The sequence below is a fragment of the Sturnus vulgaris genome, chromosome 8 (assembly GCF_052056855.1).
Source record: "Sturnus vulgaris isolate bStuVul1 chromosome 8, bStuVul1.hap1, whole genome shotgun sequence".
Lineage (NCBI taxonomy): Eukaryota > Metazoa > Chordata > Aves > Passeriformes > Sturnidae > Sturnus > Sturnus vulgaris.
The window spans coordinates 2,910,205-2,921,386 of NC_142250.1; the positions used below are offsets into that span (position 1 = coordinate 2,910,205).

The following is an 11,182-nucleotide window of genomic DNA, read 5'->3' on the forward strand; positions in this document are numbered from 1 at the left end:
CACTCCTCTGCTGTCACCTGCATGAGTTTTCTGCCCTGCTGCTTTTTGGAGGTAGGTGGAATGCTGCTCTCAACACACTGACCAAAAAGTTAATCAGATGAATTCTGTCATTCCATATCCTGCTGACTGATAATACCTATGAGCAACTGGGCTGTAATGCCCCAGCTGGCAGCTTTTCAGTGCTGTAAATCCCCAAAAGCAGAGGGGTCTCCGTGATTTTTACAAGCCAAGTGTTCCCAAAGAGGATTCAGTGAAGGGATGCATTCTTGAAATGTGCTGCTCTGCCCCTTTTGCCTGCCTGGTACCTTTTCCATGGGAAATTCCTGCTGTGTTTTGGCGAGGAAGCCTCTGCCAGGAGTTGCCTGTTCCTTTTTCTAGGTCACTTACCTTTATGGAGCATGTCCTGTCTTGACTGCAGTGAGTGTTCTTCAGGCTTCAGACAGATCTCTGAGGCAATGCAAGTGAGGACAAAGTCCCTCACCTTGTTTTTCTGTCCTGCTCACAGCTGGGTACTGCCTATCATCACTCCTGCTTGCTTCACATCAGGAATGGAGGCCACCATTGTTGTTTCATAACTAAGTCAAAAGGGTCTGGATTAAGGATTTTATAAAACAGTTTAAAGTGTAATGCTTTTCCAAAAATGTGATTATTATCTTGTAGTTGTTCTAGCTCTACCAAAAAAAAAAAAATACAAGCCTATTTGAGTAGATGGAAAAGGCTTTTTCTGTTATTGGTAACTAAAATACCAGGAAGGGTGTTGGTAGGTGCTACCACAGCCTGAAATAATCCCCTCCCAGCCTCCTGAAGTAAAAGTAACCCAAGCAAACCAGTGTGTCTCAACAGTGTGAAAGACTTAGTTTTTCAACTTGCTGCTCAAGTGTCAGGACTCCAGATTTTTACCACTGCTCACCTGCAGTGAATCCCAGTGGTGGCAGTCAGGGAGACATCCCTGCTCCCCCTTCAAGCACCTGGCTTTGCAATCCTGGCATCTGAACTGTGACCAAGCAGGCAGAAAGGATTGTCAGCCTGAATCAGCAGCAGAAATCAGATTTCATCTCTCTCTTTCACTGAGTTTTCCTTGCCCAGAGGGTCTCCTTGTTGTTCTTCCTCCAGAGAGGCAGTACCATTTCATCAGTAAAATCAGGCCAGCTCTCCAGGCAAGGCACAGGCTTTGGCCTCAGGGTTAGAGGCACTGATCCTTTCAAGATTTTTCTCTAAGTGCAGTTCTTGCCACCTTTGCATTATCTGCGGTCTTCTAAAATGTTTATATGTAGGTCTTGCTCTTCCCCTCTCTGCCACCAGATAGCTCTGTTCTCTCTTTCTTGGGACAGAAGTAACTCTCTTACCAGTGGGGAAAATGTAGAAGCCCATTAAACACTTACCAAAAAAAAATTTGGATACTTTATATGAAAATGGAAGATTAAGTGGGAAGAGACAGAAGAAGAGGAGAGCAAACAGGGAGTGGCTTTTTGATAGCTCTCCCAGATCCATATAAACACAGACACTGCAAAGTGCCACTGTCCCTTTATTTTTCTTCTGGGAAAAAGGGTGCATTCCATGTCCACCCAAGATGGGAGAAATGGAGGAAAATGGGACATTGGTGCCATGGGGTCAGTGACAGCTGCTCACAATAAGTCTGATGCTTTGGAACTAAGGATTTTATTGTACATTTACTTCAAACCATGGGATCTCAGAGGTGATCCCCTGCACATGGGACTGTCAGATCAGTTCAGAGACCTTTGCAGGTCAGTGTTTGAGTGCCATCAGCGTGGTGCTGTCCTCACTGCAACAGAGCCCTTGCCTCCAGGGGCTTTGGAAGCTTTTCTGCCGAGCTCTCACAGTTCTGCTGGGATCACAGGGCTGAGGAAGCCCTGCCTAAGCTGTCTGGGCAGTCTGCTGCTGCAGCCACTCACGGATCAGCTGGTGAGCAATGGCCTGTTTGGGAGGGAACCAGGGTAAAAAACTACCATCATCTTGCTTTGAAGAGCTGGGCCCTCTCTTGAGACCCTCCACAATTTCCTTCAGGCCAAACCAACGGGCTTCCTCCAGCTCCAGGGTGTCCATACTGATCTGGAAAGAATTCAGAGGGCACCTAAGTCAGCTTGGAATGTGGGCAGTGGTACCTTGCCCATTCTTGCTTCCACAGAGATCCTATGCTGGAATGCCCAGAGCTCTGGCTCTCATGCCAGTCCAGGGGAGGATATTTCTATCCACCAGTACTTTGTTGTGCTGGCATCCTTAGGGAAGCCACAAACCAACCCTGCTCCATGGTGGCAAAGCAAAGTGTCTGAGCACAGTAATGAACGTGGCAGAATCTGCGTGTTCTATGGCAAATGTGTGAGGGAACCTCCTCTGCAAAGTTCAGAGGAAAAAATACAAAAAAATGCAGAGGTGTTGGGCTCTGGACTTGGATATACAGTGATCTGAGTGAAAACTGGCACCTTGCAAGAGAAGATGACAGGATTGTTTCAAAGTTTGTTCTGCACTTGCAGCAAAAGCCAATGGAAAATTGCATTTAAGGAGGGCTTGATGCTCTCCTAACAGAATTCTGTGGACTGAAGGAGATTTTGCTACCTGAGGCAAGCAGTGGAATAGCTCAGGGGAGCAGAGGCACTCACCTCAGCCTGCTGGGCTCCCACCAGGGCATGGCAGGCTATCATCAGGGAGCTGCTGGGGAAGGGCCAGTGCTGGGAAGCCGAGTAGTGCAGCGACTCCACCTCCAGCCCCACCTCTTCGGCCACTTCTCGCCTCACTGCCTCCTCCACGTTCTCACCTGGAACCGACCAGAGTTAGGCAAGGACGGCAGGGACACCTCATTCCCACAGGCAGGAGCTCCAGCTGTGCTGACCTGGAAACATTTGCTGGCAGGATGCTCCATTAAATTCATCAACCTCTGATAAACACAGGCACCAGAGACATTTTTGGCCACCATCTACGTACAGATGGTGGACAGAACAATCCAATTTTAAGTAATTTTCCCTCCTGTAACAAGAGGTCTGTAGTTTTTCTTCTTAGCCAGAATGAGCTGAGTATTCTGCATGAGCCACAGAATGGATTTTAAAAGGATCAGAGGTTATAACCCAGCAAGTTTAAAGCTTATGTTTACTATCAGGGACTAGAACAACTGCTAGATATCTATAATTCCCATTCCCTTCAGGTACATAACAGCTATTTTGAATTCTGTGTGCATGCCAACGCTGATCTATTTGGATCTCATGTTTTTTTCCCAGCTGTCACAAAATCACAGACTGGTCTGGGTCTGAAGGGATCGTTAAGTTTAATTTAATGATTTAAGGATCATGTAGTTCCAACCCCCTGCCATCAGCATGGACACCTTCTGCTAGACCAGGTTGTCACCTAGATATGTTCTTACCTAGCTTGGCCTAGAACACATCTGGGGATGGGGACACAGATCACCTGTGTGTCCATCCTCTGTGAGCAGGGGTTTGGCTGATGTCCCCACCCCCTGCATGCCACTCTGCTGGGTCAAAAGCCACTTACCCAGGTCACAGAAGCCTGACAGAGCTGTGAACATCCCTGGGGGAAACGAGGGCTGTCGGGCGAGGAGACACCGGCTCCCATCAGACACCAGGGTGATCACCACTGGGGACATCTGCCATGTGCACCACAAAACAAAAGAAATTCAGACTAAACAAGTGCAAATTTCCGCTTTTCCTGGCTGGTTGAGGGTCACTGGCTGACCACAATGTACCCAAAATCTCTTTTCCTGCCCTGTGTCCCCACCTTTGCTCACCTGGGGGTAGTAGGTGACTCCACTGGCGTGGCAGACACGTTTGCTGCCAGCTGGGTTCTTCTCAGTGGGCTGCCCAGTTTTGCTGCAGTACCTGTGGGAATCGTGCCAGCGCAGGAGGGACTGGGCCTGCCAACACAGGGGAACACAAACCTCATTTATACCTGGGGGAATTAAAAATTCAGAGCACTCTCCCTGAATAATGATTCGTGTGCAATCACAGGGATAGACTCTGATTATGTTTGGAAGCCTCAGAAAGGTAAATGAAGTATGGGCAGTGCTTTGAGAAGTGGCAGATTCTGCAGTCCATGTTTCCTCCTCCTAAATTTGAGTATGTTTGGGGGAAGTGGGAAAGAGCTGTTGTTTATTGGGAATTAATGGGATTTGTATTGGGAACTTGACTATTCTAAAGAGTCTCCAGCCCTGAATATCTTCTTGAAAAATAGCCCAGGCACGACAAATATTATAGAGAAGGAAAGGAAACACGAGCCATTTCTCCTTATGGGTCAGGATAGCTGATTTTCACACACAGGCTTTTTCTTAGGCCTTCCAAACACAGGGCATCTCCAGAGCACCAGCTTAAAAGGTGAGGCTTTAAAAGAGCTGCTTATAAAGGAGAGGTTTTAATAGAGCAGCTCTGTGAGAAGATGTGTAAGTTTGTTTGTGACACCCAGTTTGCCTGATAGTTGTTGAGCTATTACATATACATTTCAGCTAAATGGCATAAATTACTACAGTCATTTTTAAGTCACTTGTCTGCTTCTCTTTCCCTTGCATCTTCCTTTTGGGAGCACGAATTTGGGAAAACTGGTGTAATTTATAGTGTGTCTGTATCTAGGTTCCTGAAAGTGTACAGTAGGTACTTCTACAATATTAGATCATAAAGCAATGTGGGAGATGAGGAGAAGGGTTGATGTTAGAGATCACAGCTCCCTAAAATAAAAAGCCCTGTCCAGTACCAAAGCCAGCAAAGGAGAATCCTCCCCATCCACTACAAAGAGAGCCTTTCGTAGGTCAGTAAATGATCCCTGCAGTTCTGACTCAATGACTGATTTATCCAGGGCTCCTGTTAAAGGGAAAAAAAAAAAGACAAAAAGAAAATTTGATCTCGTAAATTTCAGCTATTATTGCTATTATTCCAAATTTATGCCTTTTGCTGTTCCAATATAAAATTTCATGGAAGTGAAACACATTCCCAAATGTTAGTGGCCTCCCCCAGCCCACCTAACACACACAAGCACAGGAGCAGAAGTGCAGTCCATGCCTGTGACCTGCCATGCTCATAAACAGCTCCTGCAGAGACTCAACCCAGCCCTCCTTGGCAGGACAGGCTCTCCCAAGGATTAGGGATCTGCCCTGGCAGCACCTCCATCCCAGGGCATCAGACTGCTGCTGGCATGGGTGGAAGAGGAGTCATCCCAACCTAAATCCAGTGGGGTGGAGGAGGAGTCATCCCAACCTAAATCCAGTGGGGTGGAGGAGGAGTCATCCCAACCTAAATCCAGTGGGGTGGAGGAGGAACCATCCCAACCTAAATCCAGTGGGGTGGAGGAGGAACCATCCCAACCTAAATCCAGTGGGGTGGAGGAGGAACCATCCCAACCTAATTCCAGTGGGGTGGAGGAGGAACCATCCCAACCTAAATCCAGCGCGAAGCGAGGTCTGTGCTCGTCCGAACACCCGATCAGCACCGACTTCTCCATCCACTGCTCAGCCTCTGGGAACTTCTCCAGGATCTGTCTCGTCTCTAAACAGCAGGGAAAGGGGAAGAGAAAGATGTGATGAAAGCAAATCCACACAACCCTGGTGCTCTCTGGATATATTCACAGGCAATCTTGGCTCAAGGCAGAATGCCCATGTGGGAAAAGGGGATCAGACAAGTGATCCCACCCAGGTAGAAACCTAAAATCTTTCTAATTCAAGCTAAAGGTCCAAATGTTGTAATGCCTGGGGAGCAGCTGTCCATTGGTTTTGTCCTGCACCAGCCAGTACCATTCTCTCAAAGAAAACTTTTCCTGTATTACACCAAAAAGACATTTGTCAGTAAGATCTTGTTTGTTTTCCTGCCAGCTCTCTCTCTTCAAAAGACACAGTCCCAAATGTTTTTAAACCTGTTCACCTCAGAACAGATCAGGTTGATACCTTTTGTGTCTCTGTTTCATTCCAGCTGTGTGAAACACCAGGTGTTTCTTTCTGGATGCACTGGTTTCTTTCTTACCTGCTGCACTGAGCTGTGGTACCAAATATTTCTTCCCAACTTTCTGTAGGAAGGGGGAGAGATTGTGAAAGAGGTAGAAAGTTCCTGAGGTCCGAGCTTGTCTACAAAGGCTGTCATCTTCCTTTAGCTGATTTAAGTACCTGCAGTGAGAAAACGATTGGGAAGATGAATTGAAGATTGTGTTGAGATTATTGCTTATTTGGAGGCATTTATTTTGCACAGAGCAGGGGGGAGTTGAATGGGCATGGGAAATTTCACATGCTTGGAGAGTTTTGACAGCTGAGTCACTCGTTGGTGGGCTGCAGCCTCAAGTGAAGTTTGTGTGGTAGAAAACACTGCAGTTCTTACCTACCACACGAGTACCCTCAAGTCTGGAGATGCAAGAAGATGAGTAATCCAGTCTGTCAATCCAAAAGGTCTGCTCTAAAGGCTGCGGGAAACCTTGAAGTTCCCTTTAATCCCCCCAGTCCCTCCCAGCTCGGAATATTCAGTGAATTTGGATGGCTCCAAATGCTGTTTGCCCAAACTGCTGAGCACTTCTGATGTCGAATCTGGTTCCCATCAGGCCACATGATTTATGTTGTACCTATCACACTGATGTGAGGGGCAAAAACTAAGCCTTAGGGCACAGCTGGCTGGGGCTGAGTTAGGAAAAAAAAAAAGTCATTGGGAAGAGGGTTGGCAGCATGTGCTCCTTTCAGGCTGTTTGAAGCAGCATTTAAAATGAGGACAGCAGCACCAGTTCAAGTGTGCCTGGTATTGCAGGAGCCCTGTAGCCAGGACAGGCAATCATTAACAGAGCTTCAGCCTGAGAGAACCAGTCCTTAGCAGCGATTAAGGGAGTGGAAAGGCCTTGGCTGTTATAATTTACAGAGCTCACAAAGCATTTCTGTGTGACGGCTGAACTGTTAAAGGATTAACCCCTGGGTCAGGCTTAGGTAGGGCTGCTTGTGCCGAGCTCTGGCCTCCCAGCACTCAGCAATCAGATGAGAACTTACCTCATTTTTCTTACATAGGTGGAGTGCAGCCTGCAGACGAGGGAGGAAGCTCTCCTGTGCAGTGCTTGATACACTGCAGCCATAACCAACACCTACAGCTGCTGTCTCTGCCTAAAAAAAAAGGCATAAAATGTAATGCAGCAGCCCTGCAAGGTTAAGTTTGATTTAAAAGGTGCAATAACCTCTCACTGCAGACTCTGCTGTCTAAAATGATCCCTTCAGTCATATTTCAGGCCAATTTTAACGACTACTTAAATGTACCTCAGTTTGTTTCTATCTCAGGGTGTGCACAGGTCTTACAGAGCTTGCTTATAAATATAAACTTGCTTCCTGTCCCAAATTCCTGTGTCCCTGGGGGAAAGGGCACAGAAGGTGGCTGCTCTTTTGCTGGTTTTCTACACAGTGGTAATGGCCTCGATCCAGCCACATATCCTAGTACAGCACACAGTGGATCTGTGGGAAAGGCACTGATGCCAGGAGAGAGTGAAAGACAAAATGTCAGCTGTGGAAGAGAACTCCCCGAGTTAGACAGAGGACAGCAGTTGCAGCTGAATGTGGGATCATCTCCAGCTTCTTGTGCCAAAGAATCCCACCATGTTTTCAGGCCAGGCAGTCTCAGGCTGCAGCCTGACCTCAGTTTGAGGATGTCAGGAAATAGCCAGAGACAAAAATGAACTGTGGTGCAGAATCCTTAGGGGTCACCGAGAATATTCTGCTCTGCAGCCGCAGAAAGTGAAGCCCCGTACGGAGGAAGAAGTTAGTTTGCTTTGTTACAGACAAAAATGAGCTGTGGTGCACAATCCTTGGGGCTCACCGAGAACATTCTGCTCTGCAGCCGCAGAAAGTGAAACCCTGCACAGAAGTTGTTATTTTGCTTTGTTACAGACTCGGGGGCAGTGCCAGGAAGGGTCTCAGATCTCTCCCTCCAGCACAGGACAGCGATGAGAGCCCGAAAAGCGCCCAGCAGAGGCTCCTATTAGCACGGGGAGACTTTGCCTTGGGACGTCTCTGTCCCAGATCCCCTTTCCCCACTGGGACGATCCCTTGGGCAATCGCCGGGAGCTGAGCGCAGAGCAGCTCGCTCTGGAAGGAGCAGCAGTGTCACCAGTGGGGTGGGACACAGGGCTGCCACTCCCCGTGGATCCCGCACTTACGGAGCCAGGGCTGTCCCCAGGAGCAGGGACCAGCTGCGGATCCCGGGTGGCCTCGGCGCCGTGACTCCGCCGGGATCCAGCCGCTCTTCCCCCACCGGGAGCGCTGGGAATTGTAGTTCTGCTTGGCCAGCAGCTCCGCCTTTGGGTTATTCACTCCTGGAGTTTGTTCCTGTTCCTTTCCTTTTTTTTTTCTTAACCTTAGCTTCTCTGCCTTTTGTAAGCACAGGACCATTCTTTAAGGACCACACATCCTCTAACAGGAAAAGATGCCAAAAGCTGGATATATCCAAAAGCTGTACATATCCAAAAGCTGGATAGCCACAAACACCAACAGCTGGATTTGCCAGCGAACAGCTCTGATCAGACCCTGTGCCAGAGCACGTCAGAATAATGACAAATTACTTTCATTCCTTCGCAAGCGAACTGATTCCTCTCGAGCATTGAAAACATTATTCTGGGGTTGGAGCCTACCTGGCTATATTTAGCACAAAGAGAATTTTATAAACATACAAAAAAGTAAATGTTTTCAGGGCAGCTTGTTGCTTTTTGGTCATGAATTGAGCTGTTCTAATCGAGAATTCACGTCATGTTATTTGAGAGCACAGCTTGTAAAAATAATAAACAGAATGTCCAGGGAAACAGTACTCCTGTTACCAGAGTTACTTACAAGTTTCGGTTTAATTATGCTTGACTGCTATTTTTACGCTTCCTGAAACAGAGCAAGCCCAGTCTTATTAATCCACCAAGATAATTGGATTAATGGACAAAACACATCTTCCCTTAATAAGATAAAGGATTGAAATATAATCTCTAGGGGAAGTATCCACCCTGCTGTTAAAACAAACCAACAGATTTATTGACCCTAAGTGCCCCCAGATACGGATCTTGCAAGGAGGGCTGGCTTTGGAGGGAAGCAGCTGGAGGAGATCCTTGGGACATCAAATCTTGGGACAGCCTCTCCATCTCATTCAGTACCCTGTGCTGGGAGCAATCCTGGGAGTGAAGTGAGAGCCTGGACACAAAAATTAATCTCTGACAGCTTTCTATAGCTTACCAACTCGAGATTTGGCAGGGCCCCAGAGGAAGTAAATCCCAGAAACTCTCCTGATGCAGTAAGAGCAAACCAAAGGAGCAGGAAAAAAGTGCACAGACAGTAGGAACATCATCTCTTACGTGGACAACATCAAGGAAAATCTTTGGTCTTGTGTTGCAAAAATTATTAATTTTTTTTAAAATCTGGGTTTGTAAAATACTCATGTTGGGGTTAAGAGTCAGTAAAAGATTTTTCCAAGCCATAAAAGCAGCTGGAAAACGTAATTCCAGGCTAATAATGGTTATACTACTAATCTTGCTTTTTCTTTCTGTTTTGTGTCTCTCCAGTTGCCCCCAATAAGCAGAAATGAGCATTAGAATTGCTAACAGCTGGCCCTTGTAAAACAGCTGTTAATTGCCTTAAATACGTGAAATGGGCAAACCCACATCGAAAACTTGTGGTCAAGCCACAGGGAACTTCTTGGAAAGAAAAAAAGGAAAAAGGCCTTTTTTAGGATGAGGTTAGGGAAAGACAAACCACTTCTTTAAAGAGAAAGCTAATGAGTAGTCTTCCCTCCCTATCATTAAATTTTAGATGCAAACTACCCAAATCTGGCTTTTCTCTGAAGTTAGAATCGTGTCTGTCATGTATATGATGGACATTTTAAACAGCTGGGCCTTTTGAGATTACATGGATTGATATACGACTCACCTGTGCCTTAAAAACTGCATGCAGGTTACTGCCCCCAAAAAGATGCTGAAGGTCTGGAAAAAGTTCAACTTGTTGGTGCTTCCCCACTTCCCACCTTACTTCCTAAAAATACCTGGAGAGTGCAAAAGAGGATGAGAAAGCAGCAGAACTTGCTTCTTGAAAAAAATAAATCTGACTGTGCCTCTAGAGCAGCGTGTGAGGTTTTGCCAAATCTCTAGAAGCTGCTGTTAAATCTCTGGCTAGATGTTAGGGACTCTCTGGATAACGGGGCTTTAAATGGATGCTAGAAGCTTGGATATCATTCCAGTGTTTCCTGCTAGTTGTAGGAGTTGTATTTCTGTTGGAAGGCGACCAAAAGGAGAGGAAGGGAAGGCTTATTTTTTGACGGATAGTTCCTCTAAAATCTGGCCTTCTTCCTGCTCTGGCGCAGCAGCACTCCAGTGCTGGCGATGTTGTCAGCTGTGTGGACACATCTGTGTCCACAGCTGGACTAGAAATGACTAAATCCACCTCATGCCCTTGTAATGGGACAAAACACCCGAGGTTTTGCCTTTGCAAGGCGGGTGGGAGCTGAGGTGACAGACTGGCTACAGGGAGAAATCTCACTCGGGGATCACGCTGCAGCCTCCAGTTCCCTCTCCTGGACGAGGTTGTTTTAAGAATTTGTGTTAGAGGGGGATTTTGGCCCCTGTAATGCCTTTGCCAGCTCTCTGGCGTTGTTGTGGAAAATTTCCAGCTGGGAGCAACCACAAATGTGTGCCTTTAAAGGGCTATGCTGGTGAGGAGGTGATCCTTGAAGAGGAAGGGAAAAATGCCTAAGGAATGTCCCTGATTCCAGCTTAATCTCTGGAAGGAACAAATAACCAGTTTATTTATAGAATCATAGAAAATAACGAGGAGGCAGGATTACCTAAAAGTAACATCCTGGCATTTTAGACCTTTTTTTGGCAACTTTTACTCCAAAAACGTCTCTTTGAGGTGATTGTTCCCACAGTCCCGTTGTCCCGGGGGCAGTTCCCAGCCCCGGGAACCGGTACCGGCGCGGTGTCTCGGTACCGGTGCGGTGTCACCGGGTCGGTGCCGGTGCCGGGTCAGTGCCGGTGCCGGGTCAGTGCTGGTACCGGGTCGGTGACGGTACCGATGCCGTCCCACGCGCGCGGTGCCCCCGGCCCGGGGTACCCACGTGTACGCGCGGCAGTGGTAGCGGCGTTGGCGCATGCGCAGTGCCGGGACCGCCGCTGTGACCGGCCTCACGTAGCGCGCGGGCCGCGCTGCCCGGGGGGCGTGGCCTGAGGGGGCGTGGCCAGGCCCGCCTAT

The 11,182-nt window shown here is 47.6% G+C and overlaps 1 protein-coding gene across 2 annotated transcripts; it reads right to left on the reverse strand.

The window, feature by feature from the left end:
- Positions 1–1,507: 1,507 nt before the first annotated feature.
- NUDT13 (nudix hydrolase 13) lies at positions 1,508–9,979 on the reverse strand. Of its 2 annotated transcripts, none has more exons than XM_088168718.1 (9): positions 9,866–9,979; positions 6,968–7,078; positions 5,970–6,109; positions 5,391–5,498; positions 4,711–4,817; positions 3,755–3,880; positions 3,502–3,613; positions 2,619–2,773; positions 1,508–2,070 (listed from the first exon to the last, which is right to left on the reverse strand). In XM_088168718.1, exons 2-9 carry the CDS (start codon positions 7,048–7,050, stop codon positions 1,876–1,878), a joined length of 1,026 nt encoding a protein of 341 aa, XP_088024844.1. In that variant the 5' UTR covers positions 7,051–7,078; positions 9,866–9,979; the 3' UTR covers positions 1,508–1,875. The 2 variants fall into 2 exon arrangements, with proteins under 2 accessions (XP_088024844.1, XP_014737723.2); XM_014882237.2 differs by lacking the exon at positions 9,866–9,979 and adding an exon at positions 8,122–8,236.
- Positions 9,980–11,182: the final 1,203 nt, after the last annotated feature.

Coding starts and splice junctions, on each gene's coding strand:
- NUDT13 (XM_088168718.1), bottom strand. CDS start 7,050: ATGGCTGCAGTGTATCAAGCACTGCACAGGAGAGCTTCCTCCCTCGTC. Junction 5,499..5,969: donor ACCACAGCTCAGTGCAGCAG/GTAAGAAAGAAA, acceptor CCTGCTGTTTAG/AGACGAGACAGATCCTGGAG. Junction 3,881..4,710: donor ATTCTCCTTTGCTGGCTTTG/GTACTGGACAGG, acceptor CTGTGTTGGCAG/GCCCAGTCCCTCCTGCGCTG.